General features: G+C 38.1%; 1 protein-coding gene across 6 annotated transcripts in view; it reads right to left on the bottom strand.

The window, feature by feature from the left end:
- Positions 1-2772: 2772 nt before the first annotated feature.
- sbm (L-type amino acid transporter sobremesa) overlaps positions 2773-23557 on the bottom strand; it is a 195680-nt gene continuing 174895 nt past the window's right edge. For all 6 annotated transcript variants that reach the window (XM_090377501.1, XM_090377498.1, XM_090377503.1 and 3 more), the window contains 3 exons: positions 22626-22775; positions 22366-22534; positions 2773-3421 (listed from right to left, as the gene is read on the bottom strand). In XM_090377501.1, coding sequence (XP_090233627.1) covers positions 3357-3421; positions 22366-22534; positions 22626-22775 — 384 coding nt within the window. In that variant the 3' untranslated portion in view covers positions 2773-3356. The remainder of the gene's footprint in view (positions 3422-22365; positions 22535-22625; positions 22776-23557) is intronic.

The raw sequence follows: 23557 nt of genomic DNA, 5'->3' as shown, positions 1-23557 counted from the left end.
ATGGGAGGTTGTTTAACCCATTTGACACCATTCTTTGTACACTTTAACCACAATGCACCACGAGCAATTGACACGATGTACCATTTCCAATATGGAAGTACCTGATGTATGAACTCTTACACTCGTGCCCTTTGAAAATTCCGTGATACATAACAGCTGCTTAATCACTTTGGCTTGCACAACCAGATGCAAATTACTAATGCCCTGGCATACAGAACTGTTTGACTTTTCATACTGCAGGCTCTGTAATGTAGCCCATTATGGAAGGGGTGGTCACAATTTGGTGATTATGTGTATATACAGGGTGTCTCAAAAATATTGGTACAAACATTTAGGGGAGGTAGGTAACATCTAAAGGAATGTGAATCGCATAGGAACCCATAACCGGAAACGTCACCGTAAGTCGGTACACGCCGCTGTTCATTAGTTCAGGAGAGGGAAATTTTCTGGTTTACTCATTCACACGGTAGTCGCCGCACGAAGAGCATGCATCGATATACGAGCTGTGAGCTGGCAGACATGCACCTAGTGTATGGATTAGCAGAAGGCCCACACGGTGTGCGCCCCCATGTGGCACAACATCGCTTTGCAATAAATGTGTGGGCAGGTATGGTCGGTGACTGCTTAGTCGGCCCATACCTGTTACCATCCCGCATGAACTCCGCTAAATATCGGATCTTTCTTGAAAAAGTTCTACCAGGGTTACTTGACAATGTTCCAGCAAATGTGAGACGCAACAGTTGGTTTCAACATGACGGAGCGCCTGCCCATTATGGAAGGTGTGTTCGTGACCATTTGAACAGGCGTTTTGGGCGTCGATGGATTGGCCGTGGTGGACCCATTGCCTGGCCCCCACTCACCTGATTTATTGAGCCTTGATTTCTTTCTGTGGGGGCCCTCAAATCTATTGTGTATGAATCACCTGTGGAGACGGAAATGGATCTCATGGCGAGACTCGTCTGCACTGCTGCTACTGTCAAAGAAACTCCAGGTGTGTTCGACCGTGTCCGCCAATCCATGCTGCGTTGGTGTCATGCATGCATCGCGTCTCATGGTGGAACCTTGAAGCATCTGTTGTAACATCATGAAATGCATCCATCTCGTACTCCATTGTTAATATTATGTCAAATAAATGTTTGCCACTAATTACTGTCTTGTGTCATTTCTGCTTCTTGTGCCTCTGCTACTACTTTCCCGTGACGTTTCCGGTTATGGGTTCCTATGCGATTCACATTCCTTACCTACCTACCTCCCCTAAATGTTTGTACCAATATTTTTGAGACACCCTGTATACACACACATGCTTTTATCAGCATATTTCAGTGGTGTTCATATTTGCTTTAATTGTACAGTTATATTAAATTTAATTTTATATATTTTTTTAATCTGTTGATTATTTATTATGATCTCCACAAACAATCAGTTACTATGGCCTGCACCAGTTCCTTAAGTGCTGATCTGGAGATAATTCCCCAGTAGGTGATGGAAAACTTAGTTAACTATAGGCTCCTAAAAAAAAGGCAATCCTGACATTTCTCACAAAAAATAAAATAAATAAAAAAATAAACTTGCTTTGTTCCTGTGCTCATCTTATAGAAATCAGATTTCATTGCTAGCATTAACCCAGAATTTTAATCTTTCTTGGTATAAGCATATCATAAACTACTTCCTCTGCATTGAAAAGACTAGGCTTTCTCTTTTGCTACTCAGTGTTTTTTTTTATTATTTTTTTAAATAGCTACTAATTCTGTACAAATTCTAATTTGCACCTGTATAGATTATTATAGATTATTCATATAATCTGTACTGGTGCAAATATACATCTGTTGTTGGTGTCTCCAAAACTTCCTTGAAACGCCTTGCCTCAATTCAGAGGCAAGAATTTCAGTTAATTAATGATCTCATTTCTCGTATATTCAGTTTATACTGTGTGTGTGTATGTGTGAGAGATATTTCTGCATACTCAGACAAACAGACCATAGGGATCTGCAGCCATGCTGCCTGCAAGCTTTCCATAGTGTTGGACTATTCCAACATGATGGTTGCATGTCCATATTCCTCCTGTTCTAAAACATCCCACAAGTGTTCAATTAGATGGAGGTCAGGTGAATGTATAGAAAATAATGTGACCACAGTTAGTTTTTCTGATCTGGATTCTATAATTCTATCTCCTTTCAAGTGAGAGAGAGAGAAAGAGTCTGAATATGTGCATCGATCAGCCAATGTTCACACTTTTAACTGAAAATTGCAATTGACTCATTTTCCCTCTTCATTTATTTCCCCTATTTCTGTTCAATAGAACAGCACTTTCCTTCTTGTGTTTCCAGCAAGTTATCCTCAAGCCCAATTTCACTAAGTTTATTCTGGCTTCTCAACCCTGAACCCATACAGTTTTCAATAACTGTTTGCCTTTGGAAGCACAAAGCCTAAAAGTGTAAACTTCTGTGGCATAAATAATGCCACTTCTGATGGTTCTACACAAGATACAACTCTGGCAAATATTGCATGGTTCATATTAGTATTGCATGGTTCAACAAGTTGAAAAACTAGCTGAACCATGCAAACAGAATTTATTCTCTTTCAAAGTTGTGTGGGATTTCATCAGTATGAAACTGATTGTTTAATTAAACCTGTATATTACTGATCAGTATGTGTATACATGTGAATGTATATATATCCTATGAAATAGTAAATGGATTTGATGATTATAAAGGTTCACAGGACCAGTTCCAGTTTAGCCGGCAGCAGGCATTGAAATAAAAAGCCACCCACAACATTTAGAACTAATTTACTGAGAAATTTTCATTAATCATTGAAATCAAAATATAAATGTGTTAAATCAAGTTATATTTTATACACAAAAGTCGGTCTTTTGATTTGATTCATTTCAAATGAATGCCAACGAGCTTTGAGGAATGGTAACAACTAGCAACAACAATATAGCAACATTGTCGTCGACCAGAACATCACAGACCTAAAGATGTGTAGAACACATGGAGAATGTCATGCCAAGTTTCTTCAAGTGTATGATGATCTGGGAATGATAAATATACACTTTTAGTTTCTAAATATAGATTTCTATGTCTAACAGCCTCCTGATATCCCATAAAAATAAACACAGAAACATCAGTGGGTTGCTTGGTGATTTCTTTGTATGTTTAGTCCACCGGGGCATCCAAGAACTTGTAGTCTTGCTAGACAGCATGCCCACTGTAGCTTCCAGTTTTGCCATCACAGAGAAATATTGAATCGGAAAAATGTGATCCAAAATATTTACGCTTCGGCGTTATTGTCCAAAATAAATGAAAATACTGATCCCAGGCATTTAAATTCTTGACCCTGTTTTCAAATTGTCCTCAATCTGGCATGTACTGAGTTGGTGCAACCTCCAGAAGCAACTGGAAAAAAAGCGTAACTTTCCCTGCAAAAGAAAAGATATTTATTAGAAAAACTCTTTTATTATTATTATTATTATTAGCCATATGGTGCAAGCAAGCCTTTTTTTTAATGGAGCTAAAGTTTTTAAGACATACAAATAAAAATATTTTGTTTACGTAAATGTTTTATTTAGTTAAATAAACAAATTATATCAATTAGTTATGTGAAGGTCATTCAAATTTATACCAGACAATGTTCAGTTTAAAAGAGAAATATACAAAGCCACATGACATTGCAGTGCTTGCCAGCAAGGTGAAAAATTTTTGATACCAGTCTTAAATTGTGTAGGCTGATATCACAACTAATCATTCATGTTATCCTTCGCAATTTTAATGCATGAAACATGATATTGAGACAATCCTTCAGAGGCCTAAACAAAAGTGATAGTTACACAGAAACAAATCCACACTATAGAGAATGTATAGTGACTATCAGAACACTTCAAGGGTTGTGGCAATTATTGTATGTCCACTGTCACTGAAAAAGCAATCCTCTCTTGACAGGATTATGATGTTCCCTCTGTAAAACTTTGAAAGAATTCCCCAGAACACCACAGTGCCAACACTGATGGTACAACTCTTCTCCAAGAAATTGACATGAGCAATAGCTTACATCCTAGAAGATGGTAGCTAGCCCAAATCCTAATGGTGGTAGACATGTACTTTTTCTAGTAGCGCTTATGTTGGGTAATGTTGAAGCAAGTCAGGACTTTGCCTTTTTGATATATATATAACGATGAATGGGTTAGTTAGTTATTTGGTTTTTAAGAGCATTAGCAACTAAGGCCATATTGCTCTGGGATATGCGTTGGTCATTCCCTGACTTTTCCGCATCCTCGGTATTTGGTGGTGACGGGCTCAAACCCCGGTCTAATCAAGAAGCATGTGCTACGCATTGCTGCTCCTTCCCACCTGGCTACGGAGGCGCCTACGATGAATGGGAGTGGGAGGGAAGAGTTTGACAATGCTATTGAGGAAATATTTCCACTATTTTTGACAGTTTAAGGTGCTGTATGGCATCTGTGAATTGGGTGGATTGCCAAGGGATTGTAAATTTGAATTATGGAATACTTTTAAAGCAAAAATCACAGAAGCCATGAATGCATACATACCTTTAAGAAAATATTTGCAGGAGGAGGATGACGAAATGGATGAGTGCAGACTTGGCTGTTTAAATAGAGTAGAAAAAGATAGCATGGGACAGTTACAGAACAATGAAAAGTACAAAGCCTACAACAGGTACAAGTTGATCTGTAATAATAGTACCACAAATAAAGTCAGGGAGGCCAAGCTGCATATGAGAAATCATTAGCTAAGAGAGCAAAGAAACAGGACAAGGAATTTTTCATGTATGCAAATACAATGAAGAACAAAGCTAATCAAATCAGACCCTTGTGCAATGGGTGTAGGATAGTCTTAGATAAACCCAGCTGATGTTACAAATGAATTGAATAGGTATTTGCGTAGGTCTTTACTGACGAAAGACCTTGCTGAGGAAGGCTGAGCCATATGAAATTAATGATGTAATTACAGATGACTATTAGAAAAGGCCTCCACAGCCGAGTGGTCAGGAGCAGAACTGCAGCAGCACACGCTCTTTGAGTTGACCAGGGTTCAAGCCCCTGACTGCTAAATACGGTTGATCTGTCAAATCGCACTGGACCAGCGTGGCAGATTATGGTCCATATCCCTTAACATTAATTGTTGAGGAGACTTCCATCCTGCAGTTGATTGATAATGGCTGCAGTTTGGTTTTTTTATTAGAAAAACTTTTGAGCATAAAAGCAAGTAAGGCCCCCGGAGTTGATGGCATATACCCTGTAGTTTTGAGGGAGTGTTTGAACCATTTAGGTTAATTATGAGGGCATATTTGGATTCAGGGGCCTTCTCCAATCCAAAAGATTGGAGAAGTGCCAATACATAAAAGCAGTTCTAAGGGTGCAGTTGGTAACTACAGATCAGTTAGTCTACTGTGTCTGACAATTCAGAATGCTTCTGAATTGTCCAATTCAGAAGCAATCTTAATCATTGCTTCTGAATTAGAAACAATGATTAAGATTGCACTCTTAATCATTTCTTCTAATTTTCTAAAAAAATTAAAGCAATGATTAAGAGTGCAATCCAGGAGTATATAGACTGATATGGCATTCTGAAGGACATGCAACATTGCTTTGTTAAGGGAAAATCATGTTTAACTGACGTACTAGGCTATTTTGATGGAGATACTCATGTGCTGGATTTAGGGAACAATTTCAACATAGTTTATTTGTATTTTAGTAAAGAATTTGACTTGGTCCCTTATGAGAAGTTACTGTGTAAGCTTGAACAGGTTGGAATTACTGGTAAGATTCTAAGATGGGTGGTTGGAGGGCAGAAGGCAGATGGTTTTGATTAATGGATATTCTTCAGATTGGTGTAACATCAGGAGTAGGGTCCCTGAACAATCAGTTCTTGGAACCCTGTCATTTCTCATTTTCATAAATGATATCAACCAAGATGATAGGTGTGGTGTCAAAATTTGCAGATGACGTAAAGATTGGCAGAGTCGTTAATGATCAGTGCCAAGTAGCAATCCTTCAGGATTACTTGAGCAGACTTCAAAGATGGTCAAAGAAGTGGCAGCTATGTTTTAATGCTCCTAAATGCAAGGTCTTATACTTGGGGAATAGCAACCCCCAAATAAATTATGCACTTGGTGGGGTTGAATTAAAAACAATGGAGAAAGAAAGGGATCTGGGAGTTATATGGGCAGATATGAAGTTTTCTGAACAGTGTAAACAGGTAGCCAGGAAAGATGTGTCTTATTGATGATTTATCGAATGTTATCCTGTAGAGATAGGGAAGTAATGTGACATAAGCATTGGGAGATCAAAATTGAGAGTAGGAGTGTGGTATAGGCCTAATGACTCAGATGAGTATAATAAGAAACTGTTCAGGGAAATAGAGTGGGCCAGTAAATCAGAGAGTCTTATAATGGAGGATTTTAATTTCCCACATATTGACTGGAATTCGTGGGTTGGTCACTCACACACTAGCAAGGCTTTTGTGGATTTATTGGATGATTGTTTTCTACATCAGCATGTTCGGGAGGCAACTAGAGAGAGAAATACTCTTGATATGATTATCAGTAGTGATTCTTCATGCATTAAGAATCTGCAGATAAAGGAGCCACTAGGTGGCAGTGATCACAGTGTGCTGAAGTGGGATTTACTCAAAGAGGTAACTACCATCAGGGGTAAAGGGAAGGGTTTTGGTTTTCGTAAAGGCGACTATGATGGTCTGAGACAGTATTTAAATTCTATACAGTGGGACCAACTGATGATGTTACCAACAGCAAATTCAAAATGGGAAGCATTCAAAGAACTTATCTTGGAAGCTACTAGGCTTTACATACCAACTAAGAAATATTGTTCAAGGTTTAGGCCTAAATGGATGTCAGATGAACTAATGAGACATATAGCATAGAAGAAAAATGCATGGGATACATATAAATTAATGGGTGACATTAATTTAGATATGATAGATATAAGCTGGTCTGAAACCAAGTCACAAAGGAGATAGGCAGCCAAAGGCAGATTATGAGAAATCCGTGGCAAAGGATGCAAAGAAAAACAGAAAAGAGTTCTTTACCTATGTTAATTCTAGAAGGAAAGGGATGAATCAGATTGGTCCACTGGATAGTGATGGTTCAGCAGTTGAGGATCCTGCTCAGGTGGCTAACAAACTAAATGAGTATTTTGCATCTACATTCACAAATGAGGAGTTTTATTCAGGAAGGGGAATGCCAGAGGGGAAGTAAACTCTGGCAGTGAGCTAGATGATTTTGTAATAACAGAGGAAAGTGGAGGAGAAATTGTTGAGGATAAACATAAAAAAGGCACCCAGGGTGGATGGGATCTATCCAGTTATATTAAAGGAGGCAGCAAAGGAAGTAAGCAAACCCTTAGCCATAATTACGAGAGCTTCTTTGGACTCAGGGGAGGTACCCATAGACTGAAGATGTGTAGATGTGACCACAATTCACAAAGGAGGATCAAAGGCTGACACAAGTAATTATAGACCTGTGAGTTTAACTTCTGTTCCAGGAAAATTAATGGAGTCTCTGGTTAAAGAAGCACTGCAGGATCATCTAGACAAGACTTCAGTTATAGCTCGGACACAGCATGGTTTTGTTAATGGAAAGTCTTGCCTGTCCAATTTGATTGGATACTATGATGCAATCACAAAAGAACTAGTGCAGGGAATAACTTTGATATTATATATTTGGATCTTAGAAAGGCTTTTGATACTGTTGCACATGGAAGACTGCTGCACAAATTGGAGCAGTCGGGCATTGGACGCAAATTGCTGCTATGGATAAAGGGATGGTTGAGGGGGAGAAGACAGAGAGTGGTAATCAATGGACACTGCTCATCGTGGACTAATGTTATTAGTGGACTCCCTCAGAGTTCAGTGTTGGATCCGTTGCTGTTTTCTGTATTTATAAATGATATTGATGATGGTATATCAAGCTTAATGTCCAACTTTGCAGACGATACAAAGTTTGGCAGGGTTGTTAAGGACAGTACTGACACTATGCTGCTGCAACAGGATCTTGAAAGGTTGAGCAGATGGGCGGAGACGTGGCAAATGAAGTTTAACATTGACAAATGTAAAGTTCTACATGTGGGAAACAGTAACTCCAGAGCAACGTATCAACTCTGTGGTACTACACTGATAGAGAATGATAGATACTGATAGAGAGTGGTAGAGAATGAAAAGGACCTGGGGGTAATTGTGCAGGCAGTTATGAAGTTTTCTGAGCAGTGCAGACGGTCTGCAAGAGTAGCTCGTGGTGTCTTGTCAATGATATGCAGGAATTTTTCTAGCAGGGTCCTCATTTCAAGAAGGATGTAGAGCTGCTGGAACGAGTACAGAGAGGGGCAACAAGATTAGTGAATGGAACAAAGGTTGCTCTTAAAAAGAAAGGCTTAAGTTTTGCAAATTACAGTGTCTGGAGACCAGGCACCTGCGAGGTGTTTTGATAGAGGTGTATAAAGCCTTGAATGGTTTGAGTATGCTCAATGCCGATGGGATTCTTCCTCTTGCTCACAATAATCACCTGAGAGGGCATAAATTCAAATTGAGGAAAGATGTTGGATAGATGTGCGGAAATTTGCCTTTAGCCAGCGGATAGTTGGTTGGTGGAACAGACTTCTATCATTTATCGTGGAAGAGCACCTCAGAGGTGATCTGATTTAGGTTTATAAGGCTCTGAGAAGGATGAGTAAAATGAATGAAGGTGAAATTCTCCTTTATAAAAAATTCCAAAACTAGGTGCTATAAATTCAAATTACAGGGGTTTTGGTTTAGATTAGGCTGTAGTAAGTTTTCTTTTAGCCAGCAAGAAAAGAAAAGCAGGTAGTTGAGGCTGACAGTTTGAATAAATTTAAAGGTCAACTGGATAGTTACCTGTGTGAGGAAGAAAGCATATAATTTGTATTTTTGTATCGACTTGGTTTTTTTTTTTACAGTGCAGCAAAAGCCCGTGGCTTCTTTGTACTAAATGGCTTGTTTGTTATTTGTTATTTGTTTTTTAGGAGCATTATCAACAAAGGCCATATTGCTCCGGGGATACGCGGTGGTCATTCTCTGACCTTTCCGCATCCTCCGTATTTGGTGGGCACGGGCTCTAAATGGCAAATGCCATTACTGTTACCATAATTTCCTTCTACTAATACTAAATACTTTACCTTCCCTCATTAAATTGAAGTAAAAGAGCAGAAATTTGGATAATATGTTTTGCTTTGAGCTGCAGAGACAAACAGGCACACACAAGTGCCTCAACACTCTTGCAATCACTTTATGGAAGCTCATGCAAAATGCTTCTGGTTCAGTGAAGAGAATGACATAGTGAAATGCAGGAGTGCAATAGTACGTGCATTTGGGTTTACTGTGTTCCAACCCACATTATTGCTAAATATGGTAATATTTCTATACTTTTTATCATGTAAAAATTCCTTTGACCATCCCTTTCCTTTGTTCATCCTACAGATAGTGAGAAATTTTTATTGTGGATGTTATTGTTTTCATGATGTCAGTGTTGCTGGCTAATGACATACCTTTGATTTTTCATTTAACACCCATTTATGTCTGTTCTGGAATGAACCACTCAAAGTTGTCAGTAATAACATCCTCTTGCAATTGTACACTCAAGCAGTAATAAATCTCAGCTCCCCACTGATCCTTTTCACAAGAATATAATGTAATTGTGTGTTCTGGTAAAAATTGTGGTACATCCGTTACTGCAATCTTAATTCATTCCGAAAGAGACCTCATTTTGATTTGAGTCCCATTGTAGACAGGAGGAATTTGGAATTTCTAAAGGCTTCTTCGTCTAAAACCCTACTCCTTCCACCTTAGTTAGCAAATCTCAGGTGGAGAGAGTAAGATTCCCCCATAAGTTGTTCTGTGTTTTTCAGCCCCAGGCCCACATACAACATGCAAATAAGCCTGTGAACACACACCAGTACAAACATAGTACACAATGGCACAACATGGTCTAAGTTACCAATGTGTTTAAAAAACCCAACAACAACTTCAAAAAACAAAATCTTCTGGTGTGACACTTATATGTCTGCAGTATTGCCAGTTTTACACTGTTTCTTGTATGTTCTACCATATCTTAATTGCTTATTCATATTTGGCAAAATTTATTGTTCCACTTTTTGTCCTTGTCATAAAAACAATAATTATGCCATTATACATTAAATTTCTGTTTCCATTTATACACCTAAATGCAGTGTTTCTTATAAAAGATAAAACAAATGTGAACTTACATTACTGTATAACAAACACTGTGAACAACACATTAAGAAAATAAATCTAAAATATATATGTATAAGGGGGTTGCCAATTGATGGACTTCCAGTGATTTTTCATCTACAGAGATCTGAGTTTCATTATCTTAGTTTTGAATTATTTTAAGTTCCCTTAATAATTTTCTAAGTAGATATGGGAAAAGCAATTGATTAACACCTTGGGGAAGAAAATGATTGCTCAAATAATGAAGAACTTTGTTAGGAAGATGTGGGGGAGGATGCCAAGAACAGATAGGAAAATTGTTAAATTTTGAAAGAAACAGAAAAAAGACTATCAGCTCCTTTGAAATCATCTGAAGGGGAAGGAGTTCACTTGTCGGGACACAGCCTTCTGGGTGTCCTGAGAGGTGAACTTCTGTGTGAATTTGGATTGAGGTTATATCTTCCATAAAGAAAGTCCAAACTTATGCAAAAAATGATCAACAGAAATCAAAATTAAGTTAAACAAAATATTTCAGTGCCATTACAAATTCCCATTTCAGGTCCTAACTGACAGTTTGGATCTTCTGGACTGTTAGTGCAAACAGCAAAACATCCACAGATAGTAGTGATATAATCTGTAATAAGTGGAAAAGGGAACATTGTGTCTGTACGTTGTCCAGTGAATAATGAAATCTAAAGTAATGACTAATTCCTTGGATAAGAAATTGGTTTCACGATGCCACAGTGTATTCTATGTGGGGTAGTGCATCAGTAGGATTACAGTAAAAAAATTAATTTTTACCATGTAAAAATTAATTTTTTTACTGTAATCCTACTGAAAATATCTGTAAAACCTTGTGAAACAAGGAAATTCCAGTGAAATTCTCTACTAGTGCAATCTCCAGGAGGAGACAGTTCACTTGAAACTTATTTCAACGTAGCATGATGAACAAGAGATCAAGATGTAAGCAATACATGAGTTTATAGTATACCTGAGGGGATTTTAGCAGTTATTTAGCCAAAGGACAGAAAGGAAAATATTACTTTTATGAAATACATTTCCTGTTTTCATTGATTGTTTTTTTTTTTTTTTTTAATTTGAAATTTAAAGTATTATATGCATGAGTATTGGCAAGATATCTTGCAAGGTGCATGTGGGAATAATTTTTTTGTTCACCAAATGTTCGAATACATGCAATAACTTATGTTTCAATAAATTAATGAAATATTAAAAATTGTGTATTACTTCAAAATCCAAAGGTGGTGCACTTACACCACCTTGCACCATGCTGCCAGTGCCCATGATTATATGATATATAAATTATTAATGACAACATGTCTATCTCTTTGGAAATATCAAGAAAACATTGTAATATTTAATGTGTGAATTAATTTTATAAATTTAAATAATTGAATAAAAAAGTTATTCTAGTATAGTGATTCTAATAATTTGACCACTCATTGTACAGCAAAATTCCTATTTACTTTATATGGGATATAAGTATTCAAACTTATAATGGAATAAGTTTCAATACTTTCAATATATATCTGGGATATATATATATGTATAATAAATGGAGTTATGTATAATAAAACTTAATATAATTGTGTATGTGATTATACTGATATTAGATTTTAAAAAAATAAACTTGATAATTGTGCAGCTAATGCTTTCTTTAGAAGGGTGAAAAATTTGTAAAATAAAAGAAAACAGAATGGAATATACAAAGAACAAATTTGTTCTAATTCAGTGTGGCGTAATTTAAAATATGTGCAATTGTAATTCCTGTGTATTTCAAGAATCACAATCAAGTCCCTGTACATAAATATTTTATACAGAATCTTTTTATACTGTATTTAAAAAACGTGACTATGTACAAGTATTTACATTAATATTAAAGTACACATCAAATGTTTAACTATATAAATTATGTAACAGTACATGTGGAGGTTTCAGCCTACATTTAAATATAATGCAAATCATCTCATTAAGTGCATCATATTATAAAATGAATATTTACCCTCCACATGCTGTGTCATTTTGACTTCATCATTAATGATTAACTTTGTTTTGTGTTGTGGCAGGAAAAAAAATAACACGAGTGGCACTGATGATGAAACTTGTACACCTACACAGTGAGCCCAATCTAAACTTGAAATAACTGAGAATGCAGATTCAATTTATAGTTAAGTTAGAACTAGGGGATAGGTTTCCAAGCCTGTTAAAACATAATGAGCAGTAGAGTCTCATATAGCCTGTTGTTAACTGAATATATGATTTTCATATCCCAATAACATTAAACAAAGAATCCATGATGGAACCAAAGTTCATATATAAAATACAGGTAAAACTTTACATATTAATTCAAGCGGGAAATGTTATGGTGCTTTAGGGGACACAAAAAAAAAAATAAACACAAATCAACAAACAAAACTAAAAGCCTTTTGTGAGGTCAGGAATAACATTACACTAATGTAGAATATTTTTATGTAAAATACATACAGAATCTCTGAGATTCTGTATGCTGATATATTGGGGCAACAACCCCAGGGGTTCACATCTGGTGAGTATGGGCTTGGCACACGCAGGGTCCTGAGCTGGATATCATCATTCTTCTCTTTCTTGGTGATTCCATTCTACTGCTCTCTCTCTCTTAGGGTAAATCAGAATTTTTTTTTAGCTGGTGCAGCACAAGCCTCAGGCTTCCTTGCACTATATGGCTAGTAATAATAATAATAATAAAGAATGGGCAAGACAACAGATTTAATTGACTTTGAATGTTGTACGGTAGTTGATACCACACATATTGGTATGTTATGAGTATTTGGGAAACTGCAACTCTGCTTGGGTTGTCACATACATCTGTGTCTCAGGTATCAAGATTGGCCCAGTAATCAAATAATATCAACCAGCTTGCTGTTTCATTGATGAGAGAAGCCAACAGAGGCTGATAAGACCTGTGCAGGGTAACAGAAGGGCTACATTTAGCCAAATAACAACCCGCTACAACAGTGGTAACCTAAAAGGCATTTCAGAATGCACTACTCTTATTTTGTCATAGATAGGTTATCTAAACCAGGTTCCACTCCTATCAGCAAAAAACAATAATTTCACTGCAGAACACAATATGAGATGGAGGATGGGAAAAACAACATTGCCTGGTCTGATGAATTGCGGGGGTCCTGCTGTTTCATGGGTTAGAAAACTGCTAGCTTTGGGGGATACATGGACTAATAGATTAACAGTAGCAGCTGGCAGAGGTAAAAGTGATTCTTGCACTACTTCTATTGAAATGCAATTGAGCAGCAGCCTGGAAAGCAAAGCAATGGGAATTTCCAGGACTGCTGGGAGTCATAGTGGAACAAATAAATACATGGGCTGCAGTCATAGTGGAACAAATAAATACATGGCCTGCAGTGGCAGATTTAGCACTTGAGAGGCCCCAGCCGCAATTCAATTTTAAGCCCCCCCCCTGTAAATATTTTCCGTACCACTACAGTGTGCATTCTATGCTTACGTTTTTACTATAGCACGTGCTCTAGATTTGGTGTTGCGGTTTTAATTTTGGTTGCGCAATTCTTTCATACATATTTTAACTAATGTTTAAACGAAAAAATGGCACAACTAAGCATTAATGATAATACGTATTCTACTTCAGATTCACTTAGTTCGCATAGATATTTCATATAATATGTAGGGATATTCGCATAAGAGTTTACAAACTTCTCATATTAAATTACAGTTTTATTTAGTAACGGTAATAATGATGAGTGTGAAAATTAAAAATGAAACAATTTTTTTTTTTTGAGACCTGAGATTTGAGGTCCCCCTCTATTTAAGAGGCCCCAGGCACGCGACTCGTGCGCCTGTGCGGAAATCCGCCACTGATGGGCTTTAGGGTAACTAAGAGTAGAAACAGGTGCATGTATACTTGCATGTACACCAATGCTAGGAGTATAATTAATAAATTCGATGACCTTGAAGTGCTGGCCAAGACATCAAAAGCAAATATTGTTGGGATATCAGAGACATGCTGTCACACAGACATAAGCAGTGCAGAACTGGAATTTGGGGTGTACAATGTGTACAGAAAAGATAGAGATGACGGGAAGGCAGGAGGGGTTATGCTGTTAGTTAAGAAACACAAAATCTAAGAAAGTGCATCCAATTGATGTTGGTGGACAATGCAATGTTGAGTCTGGTGTGACATAAGCACTGGAAAAGGAAAAATGAGAGTAGGTGCGTGAGAGTAGGTCTACTGAATCTGATGAGTATAATGAGCAATTGTGCAGAGAAATAGAGTGGGCCAGTAAATTAGAGTGTCTTATAATGGGGGATTTTAATTTCCCGGATATTGACTGGAATTTGTGGGTTGGTCACTCACACACTAGCAAGGCTTTTGTGGATTTATTGGATGATAGTTTTCTACAGCAGCATGTTCGGGAGGCAACTAGAGGGAGTAATACCCTTGATCTGATTATCAGTAATGATTCTTCATGCATTAAGAATCTGCAAACTTCTACTAGATGGCAGTGATCACAGTGTGCTGAAGTGGGATTTACTCAAAGAGGTAACTACCATTAGGGGTAAAGGGAAGGGTTATTGCTTCTGTAAAGGCGACTACGATGGACTGAGACAGTATTTAAATTCTATACAGTGGGACCAACTGATGATGTTACCAACAGCAAATTCAAAATGGGAAGCTTTCAAAGAATTAATCTTGGAAGCTACTAGGCTTTTCATACCAACAAAGAAATATTGTTCAAGATTTAGGCCTAAATGGATGTCAGATGAACTAATTAGACATGTGACAGAGAAGAAAAATGCAAGAGATACATATAAATTGACATGTGACACAGAAGCCTACAATAGATATAAGCGGGTCTGTAACCAAGTTAAAAAGGAGGTTAGGCAAGCAAAGGCAGATTAGGAGAAATCTTTGGCAAAGGACGCAAAGGAAAACAGCAAAGAGTTCTTTACTTATGTAAACTCTAGAAAGAAGGGGATGAATCAGATTGGTCCACTTGATATCAATGGTTCAACTGTTGATGATCCTGCTCAGGTAGCTTACAAACTAAATGAATATTTTGCATCGACATTCACACATGAGGAGTTATTCAGGGAAGGGAATACCAGAGGTGTATTCAACTCTGGCAGTAAGCTAGATAATCTTGTAATAACTGAGAGTAAAGTGGAGGAGAAATTGTGGAAGATAAACACAAGAAAGGCAACTGGGGTGGATGGAATCTATACAGTTATATTAAAGGAGGCGACAAAGGAAGTAAGCAAACCCTTAGCCATAATTATGACAGCTTCCCTGGACTCGAGAGGTATCCATGGACTGGAGATGTGCCAATGTGACCCCAATCCACAAAGGAGGATCAAAGGGAGACACAGATAATTACAGACCTGTTAGTTTAACATCTGTTCCAGGAAAATTAATGGAGGTACTGGTTAAAGAAGCATTGCAGGATCATCTAGACAAGATTTCAGTTATAGCTCGGACACAGCATGGGTTTGTTAAGGGGAAGTCTTGTCTGACTAATTTGATTGGATACTATGATGTAGTCACAAAGTAACTAGATGCAAAAATAACTTTGATGTTATTCTTTGGATCCAAAGCATATTTGGATCTTTGAAAAGCCTTTGATACTGTTGCACATGGAAGACTGCTGCACATGTTGGAGCAGTGTGGCATTGGAGGCAAATTGCTGCAATGGATAAAGGGATGGTGGAGTGGGAGAAGACAGAGTGGTAATCAATGGATGACAATGGACACTATAGCTCGGGCACAGCTTGGGTTTGTTAAGGGGAAGTCTTGTCTGACTAATTTGATTGGATACTATGATGTAGTCACAAAGGAAATGGAAGCAAAGAATAACTTTGATATCATATATTTGGATCTTAGAAAAGCTTTTGATACTGTTGCACATGGAAGACTGCTGCACAAATTGGAGCAGTGTGGCATTGGAGGCAAATTGCTGCTATGGATAAAGGGGTGGTTGAGGGGGAGAAGACAGAGTGTGGTAATCAATGGACACTGATCATTGTGGACTAATGTTATTAGTGGAGTCCCTCAGGGTTCAGTGTTAGGTCCATTGTTGTTTTTTTTCTGTATTTATAAATGATATTGATGATGGTATATCAGGCTTAATGTCCAAGTTTGCAGATGATACGAAGGTTGGCAGGGTTGTTAATGACACTAATGACAGTACACTGCTGGAATAGGATCTAGAAAAGTTGAGCGGATGGGCTGAGAGGTGGCAAATGAAGTTTAACATTGACAAATGTAAAGTACTACATATGGGAAGCAGTAACCCCAGAGTAACGTATCAACTCTGTGGTACTACAGTGATAGAGAACGAAAGGACCTGGGGGTAATTGTGCAGTAGAAAACGAAAAGGACCTAGGGGTAATTGTGCAGGCAGATATGAAGTTTTCTGAGCAGTGCAAATGGTCTGCAAGAGTAGCTCATGGTGTCTCGTCAATGATATACAGGAATTTTTCTAGCAGGGATAAGGAGGTGATTAACCCCTTGTATAAGGCAATGGTGAGACCACACCTTGAGTACTGTATACAGGTCTGGAGGCCTCATTTTAAGAAGGATGTACATCTCTTGGAACCAAAACAGAGAAGGGCAACAAGATGAGTGAATGGAACAAAGGGTTGCCCTTACGAAGAAAGGCTTATGTTTTGCAAATTACAGTGTCTGGAGACTAGGCACCTGCAAGGTGATCTGATTGAGGTGTATAAAGCCTTGGATGGTTTGAGCATGCTCAATGCTGATGGGATTCTTCCCCTTGCTCAGAATAATCGCCTGAGAGGGCATAAATTCAAATTGAGGAAAGGCGATTGTAGGATAGATGTGCGGAAGTTTGCCTTTAGCCAGTGGGTGGTTGATTGCTGGAACAAACTTCCATCTGTCGTAGAAGTTGATAGCTTAAATAGATTCAAGGCAGAACTTGACAAACATTTGGAGCAAATGGATGGGTGAAATAAGGGTTTTTTTTTTTTTTTCTTTGCCCGATGCTATATTAGCTTGCTTTCTTGCATCATATGCCTTTGGTAATGCTAATGTTTCACAATAATGGAGGTTTCTCCAATTTCCGTTTCTGCACATGTTCTAATCTTCCACGCATGTTTCCCATGATGCAATGTAACATCTCCAAAGGAGCTCTGGCAGTTTCTTATGAATTCTTTCTTTCAGCTCTTCTGTATTGTATGGGTGATGTGGCTTTGCTTTTTAAGTTCCCCCATAAAAAAAGTCACATGCTGAGGAGCCTACAGAACCTTGAAGTCAAAGAAATGTCACCATTCCTGGAAATGGTATTAAAAGCATTCTTACGGCATCCACCCTGGTGATATGAGATGGTGCACCATCTTGTTGATACCAATTGGCCCTCATAAATTTGAGGAAATCGAGTATCTAGTTCATCAATCAAAAAGTTGTGATCATGTTAGCATAGTGGCCTGACATCACAGCTACTACCAATACCTTACATGACATTGCCATTTAAATATGGCAATGCTGTGAGATTAAATTGTACACCAAACTCTTACCCAATCACAGTGCAATGGTTGCTGGTGGCATTTGCGAGGGTTTTCTTCCGACCATTAACAAAAGCTTGTTTATTTACAAAACCGTTTAGATCATGGGTCATGCGTGGCCCGCTTCTTCACACTGGGTAGCTCACAGCCATGCAGGTAGCCTTCAAACTTTGCATGTCCTGGTACTTTAAAACTAGGGTGTCCTAAATATACTTTTATGTTGAATTTTGAAAATCTGTTTTTAATAATATTCGATTTTTTTGTATTGCCTTCCCCTGTCTCATGCATTATCCTTCTAATTTAACAATATTATTATAATCATATAATAGGACTAGTATTATAATAACTGGTGGACTTTTGTTTTTAATTTAAGGAACGAGACTTGCAGACCAAAACCTGCTTGCTGCAAACTTCAGCTTTTTATCTGTTTTGGCTCTTAGCCAAAAAAAGTTAGATGCACCTGGTTTAGATTAAAGCAAGCTTCATCAGACCCATAAATTGTGAATAAAGTCCTCAACATGATCGATCTGAGTCAGCATTTCTTGGCAAAAAATTTTACGGGTAAGGTGATCGCGAGGTTTTAAATCTTGCAGTACATATACCTTAAACTGAAGCCATTACCAACCCACTGCAGGATGGAAGCCTCCTCAACAATTCATGTTGAGGGAAATGGATCATAATCTGCCATGCTGGTCCAGAGCGGGTTGGCAGATCGACCGTATTTAGCAGTCGGGGGCTTGAACCCCGGTCTACTCAAGGAGCATATGCTACTGTATTCCCGCTCCTGCCCACTCGGCTACGGAGGCCACTTGTCTGTGCCCCAAAAATGCATTGTAATGTGAAATCACTTCTAAACCATGTCCGAGGCCAAATTAAGTAACATTTGGCATTTGCATTGTAACATTGGCGTGCCAGTTGGAGGGAGCTCGGTGTTATTCTAAGTGCAGCAGAAAATGCATGCTTTATGTTTAGTTAGACACTGATTTTCGCTGTAACTGATTTGTGTTTGATAAGGGGGGGGGGGGGAATTCAAAGGGCCCGTTTCTCTTGAATCAGTATATTGCAAATGTTCCAGCCGAAATGATTATTCAAATAGCAAACGCATCGGCGCATTGATTTAAAATTTTCCTAACTTTTATTTAGTCGACATTACATAAAAATATCACTTCTATCAAAATGATGGGTTCAACTAATCAATTACTGACCATCATATGAGCGTGCACAGAAATTTTATTCACCTAGGAAGGATAATCAAAACTTTGATAAAAAAAAAAAAAAGGTAGTCATAATGGTAGCGGAGATGACGTTAATTGAATGTTAGAAGAAATGCTACTTTTCTTTAGGAAAAATAAAATAAAAACAAAAACAGCGCATTCCTGTCCAACAAACTGAAGATGTGCAATTATTCCGCTGATAACAAACGTACTATAGGAAACAAAACGCCCTCATCTCAATCAACGCAACTCCAAGGCGAATGTGGTGACAACCCCCAGGGCACTAGACCTATGTCGGCTATTACTGTACACGTTACAACGCACAGTAGACCAATACGGACATTAAAAAAGATTCTTGACCTGTACCAACTGCGGAAACTAGGGATACCAACATTCGAATTGTCTTTCAAAATGCAAGAAGTATTTGTAACAAATTAGACACTGTCGAACAGCTTCTGCTCTCCGAAACCTTTCATGTTCTAAAACTTGGCTGGAGAACTTGCGGGACTCCCTTTCTTGTGCTCCATAATTCAATTTTTTTTTTAAATACTGTATTTAAAATATCTTACCGAAAAACTGTATATGTAAAAGTGAATACGCCCTCTATAGGGACTTCACCCGAATCTAACGATGCTCCTATTATAACAGCTAAGGTTTTCCAACCTGTTCATGTACAGTGGCGGACAAAAAAACTGCATCGCTTGTGAATTTTGCAAATAAAGTGTTTTGCGCTGCATTGTGGCTTGCAAAAATGTTCGAAATGCATCTTTTAGATGGGATATATATCTCTGTGAATGAAATCTAATAAAAAGACTCCACCTAATTGCCATAAATATCTTCCCAAAAGGTGAAAATACGTAATTAATGGAAATATGAGAAATCATGCAAATGGCAATCATGATAACTAAACATACGTTTTATTGCATTTACGTGTATAAACTGCAATGACAAATTAACGTAATAGTATTATGTACTGTAAATTAGCAAAATAAGTCTTCAATATTTCGTTGTTCCTCCTCGAGCTGCAATTACAGCCTTGCAAAGATCTGGCATAGAGTTAATCAACTGCTGTATATGCGGTTTCCCAATTTCGTGGTACCCTTACAATGCTCTCCTGCGGCTGAATCTTACTTGTTGGGTTCTGAGCAATTTTAAACGACATTATGTACCTGAAATTTTCAGTAGGGTTCAAATCTGGCTGTTGCCGAGCCAGTCCAACACAGTAATTCCAGCATTTCTGAGGTATGACTGCACCTTAAGGGAGAAAAACGAGGGAAAACATAAGTATGTTTTAAGCCTTGTGAGACAACTGTAGCTTAAAACTTATCAATTTTGCTGTGTGGCAAGGTGCTGAGAACTAAAAGGTGCTTAAAGAACTAAAATGGTCTTGGGCAGGACGCATAGCTCGAAGACATGATGACAGATGGACTAAGAAAATAACAGAATGGTACCTAAGAAAACCTGGAAGACAAAGGCGGAGATGGATAGATGAAATTCATGAGTTTGTGGGTAGTAAATGGATGGCCAGTGCTCAAAACAGAAGGAACTGGAAATTTGCTGGAGAGGCCTTCATCCTGCAATGGATTGAAAATGGCTTGTGATGATGATGATGATGATGAAGGTGCTGAGTCCTGTTGAAAAATGCAGTTTTGGACGCCTGTGTGGTGATCCCTAATAACGAGTTGCAGGCACTCTTCCAAGGTAGCAGTGTAGGTTTTTGCATTCACAGTTCCGTTAATAAACTTAATTCGCCCCACCCCTTTGCTTGTTATGTATCCCCAGACCATCTGACCGGCAGGGAACTTTAAAGTCTGTGTTATACAATCAGGATGGTATGCCTCCGATTTTCGTCTTCTGACATATCGCTTCCCATCCGAGTCATTCAAGTTGAATTTCGATTCGTCAGAAAAGATAACGGTGTCCCATTGCTCTTTTGTCCTGAAATATGCGTTTTAGCCCAAGCAAGTTGCTTCTTCATCATTTATTGAGTCAACAAAGGCTTCTTCTTGGGCCGATAAGCATGCAGACCACATTTCGAAAGCCGTCTTGGATAGTTCGTGCACTTCAACACCATCTCAAAGTCCAGATTTAGATCAGGAGCACATGGCGATTACGAAGGCATAGCCGTTTCAAATATCGATGTTGGGAAGGTGTATTCACTCTCTACGGTCTGACCCAGGCCTTCTCTTCACATCACGCTTTAATTTCAGCACCCGGGATACTGTTGACTGGTGGCAGCCTATTTTATCAGCGATAGCACGCGTAGAAAACCCTTCCTGGGACAGAGCAACAACTACACTTTTTTTTCTTGGTGTCAACTGAACATATGGAGCCATGCTTACACCTTCGCGAAACAGGAGCGTGTATACCCTTCCAACGCCGTATTTATAGAAACGGATGATGCAATACCTTGCAGTTACTGACTGATGCAATAGAAGCGTTATCTGACGCAATACCTTTGCTTTACGACAAACAAAATGACTAATCAAACAATATCTTATACGTTTCACTGTAAATGTTTAAGGCGATGCAGTTTTTTGGTCCGCCACTGTAAAATCCATCAATATAATTGGATAGGTTATATAGTGGTCAGGACTGCATGCTAGCGGTGGTTTATACGAATTCAATGAATTGCATTTTAATTCCCAACTCTTTATTTGCAATAATGCATATGAACTGAAAATCTCTTAACGGAAGTTTTGTTGATGTAGATGAGACACCAGTGACTCATTCTTTTCTGCGAAAGTTGCAGTGAATCTTAAGAGGAATGAGATGGGGGAGTTAGCACGCAAAGCGCTGCAATTATTATAACTCGTTGAAAACAGTTTTAAAGCTACTTACAAGCCGATCACTTAATAGACAGTCACAGATCATTGCACACATCGGGCATAACCTCTTTTCTGTGCATAGCTATGAGGAAGCTACATTTGCTACTTAGCGCATTGATCACATTGTGGAGGGGGTGCTACTTAGTGCATCGATCGCTACTCTGAATAAAAGGCACTGTCAATGGAGAACTATATTGCTTTTTATTTAAAGTGGGTGCCATCGCCCAAATTCGGTTTAGACTGTGCTTGGATTCGCATCTGTAGACAGGTAGCCATTGTAAAGATCTAAGCTGCATACTGACGAGATATTTACCCCCAGGGGGCTCACATCTGGTGAGTATGGACTTGGCACACCCAGGGTCCTGAGCTGGATATCATCATTCCTCTCTCTCTCTAATTCAGAAATTATTATTTTTTTTTTTTTTTTTGCCTGCTGCAGCATAAGTCTCAGGCTTTCTTGCACCGTATGACTAATAATAATAATAATAATATCGAAAATATGTAAGATGTTGTCCTAGACCTATGTCTAAATAGTTAAAATTAATAGATACTCACCCATTATGTGAAGCTGGAGCTTGTAGTGGACAAATGGAAAATAAAACACTAGACCGGAGAACACAAAAAGCGATGCGTATAAATATTCGATCTGTGGGTCCTGAACGATAGGAGCAACCACGAGGTAGACGGATATTATCAACACCAGCACTGGAATTATTAGCGGAACCTAGAGGGATCATTGAAATTATATAAGAAGACAGTTCCTGAATCAAAAGACTTCAAATAACATTAATTGAAGACGGTTGGAGGATACTTGCCGTATAAGGTCGAAGTTCGTCCTTTTTTGTCCACCGCATCACAATTAGAGCTAGAAACGTCGCCCCATAAAATAGCCACGCTGTGAAGCTGAAGAAATCGATGAGACTTCCGATGTCTCCTGGGATGATCATGCATGTGGCCAGGAATGCCTGAAGAAAAATTTCATTACTCATTTGATTTTAAGTAGTTCTTTAAATGAGAAATCGTAGACAGTAGAAATGAATTGTTCCCTATTTTTAAATACTTAAATGGTAATAAAAATATAATATAGGTAAATGCGAATTTTTGAATTTAGATTTTTTTTTTTGTATTTGCATTTCATTTGTTAACCAATTACACAGAAAGTATCTGACTTGAAGTTTGAAAGAGATTTGGAAAAATTATACAGAGTTATCCATTTATTATTCTTCCACATGATGTGGAAAATACCCGGGTTTGAGACTTATGTATGCAGGAGAAACACACAAGCGCAGGGTTCTCCCATTTCTTTCTACACTAAAAGGAGACAAATCATTCTAAATACTTTCGCAATTTATAGACAACGCGCTGCTTTAATGCTTATTCACAAGAGCCAACCGAGAGGACATTAAACACAAAATTGGCCATTTGGGTAATCATTGCATTATAATTCGCATTATAGTTGTCTTCTGAGTTGTTTATTTGAGATCCAATACCGAGGCAACTCAATGTGAGATCTTCAATCAAAGGATAAATACCTTAATAAAAATACTCTATTCTGGTGATCTGTGACATTTCGGGATTCTTACCGAACCCCATTATCATCATTATCTGGGAGTCCCAGATAATGATGATGAAGTTCTATTCCGCCCCAGACTGGGACGGAATACAGCTTTTAACAACTATGTACGAAAAACAAGTTGATGGACAATTAATAAAACAGTAATTACAACTAAGATCTTTTAATTTTTTT

Source organism: Mastigoproctus giganteus, chromosome 7, assembly GCF_048544385.1.
Source record: "Mastigoproctus giganteus isolate SK-2022 chromosome 7, ASM4854438v1, whole genome shotgun sequence".
Taxonomy (NCBI): Eukaryota; Metazoa; Arthropoda; class Arachnida; order Uropygi; family Thelyphonidae; genus Mastigoproctus; species Mastigoproctus giganteus.
This window is presented reverse-complemented; position numbering and strand designations above follow the sequence as displayed.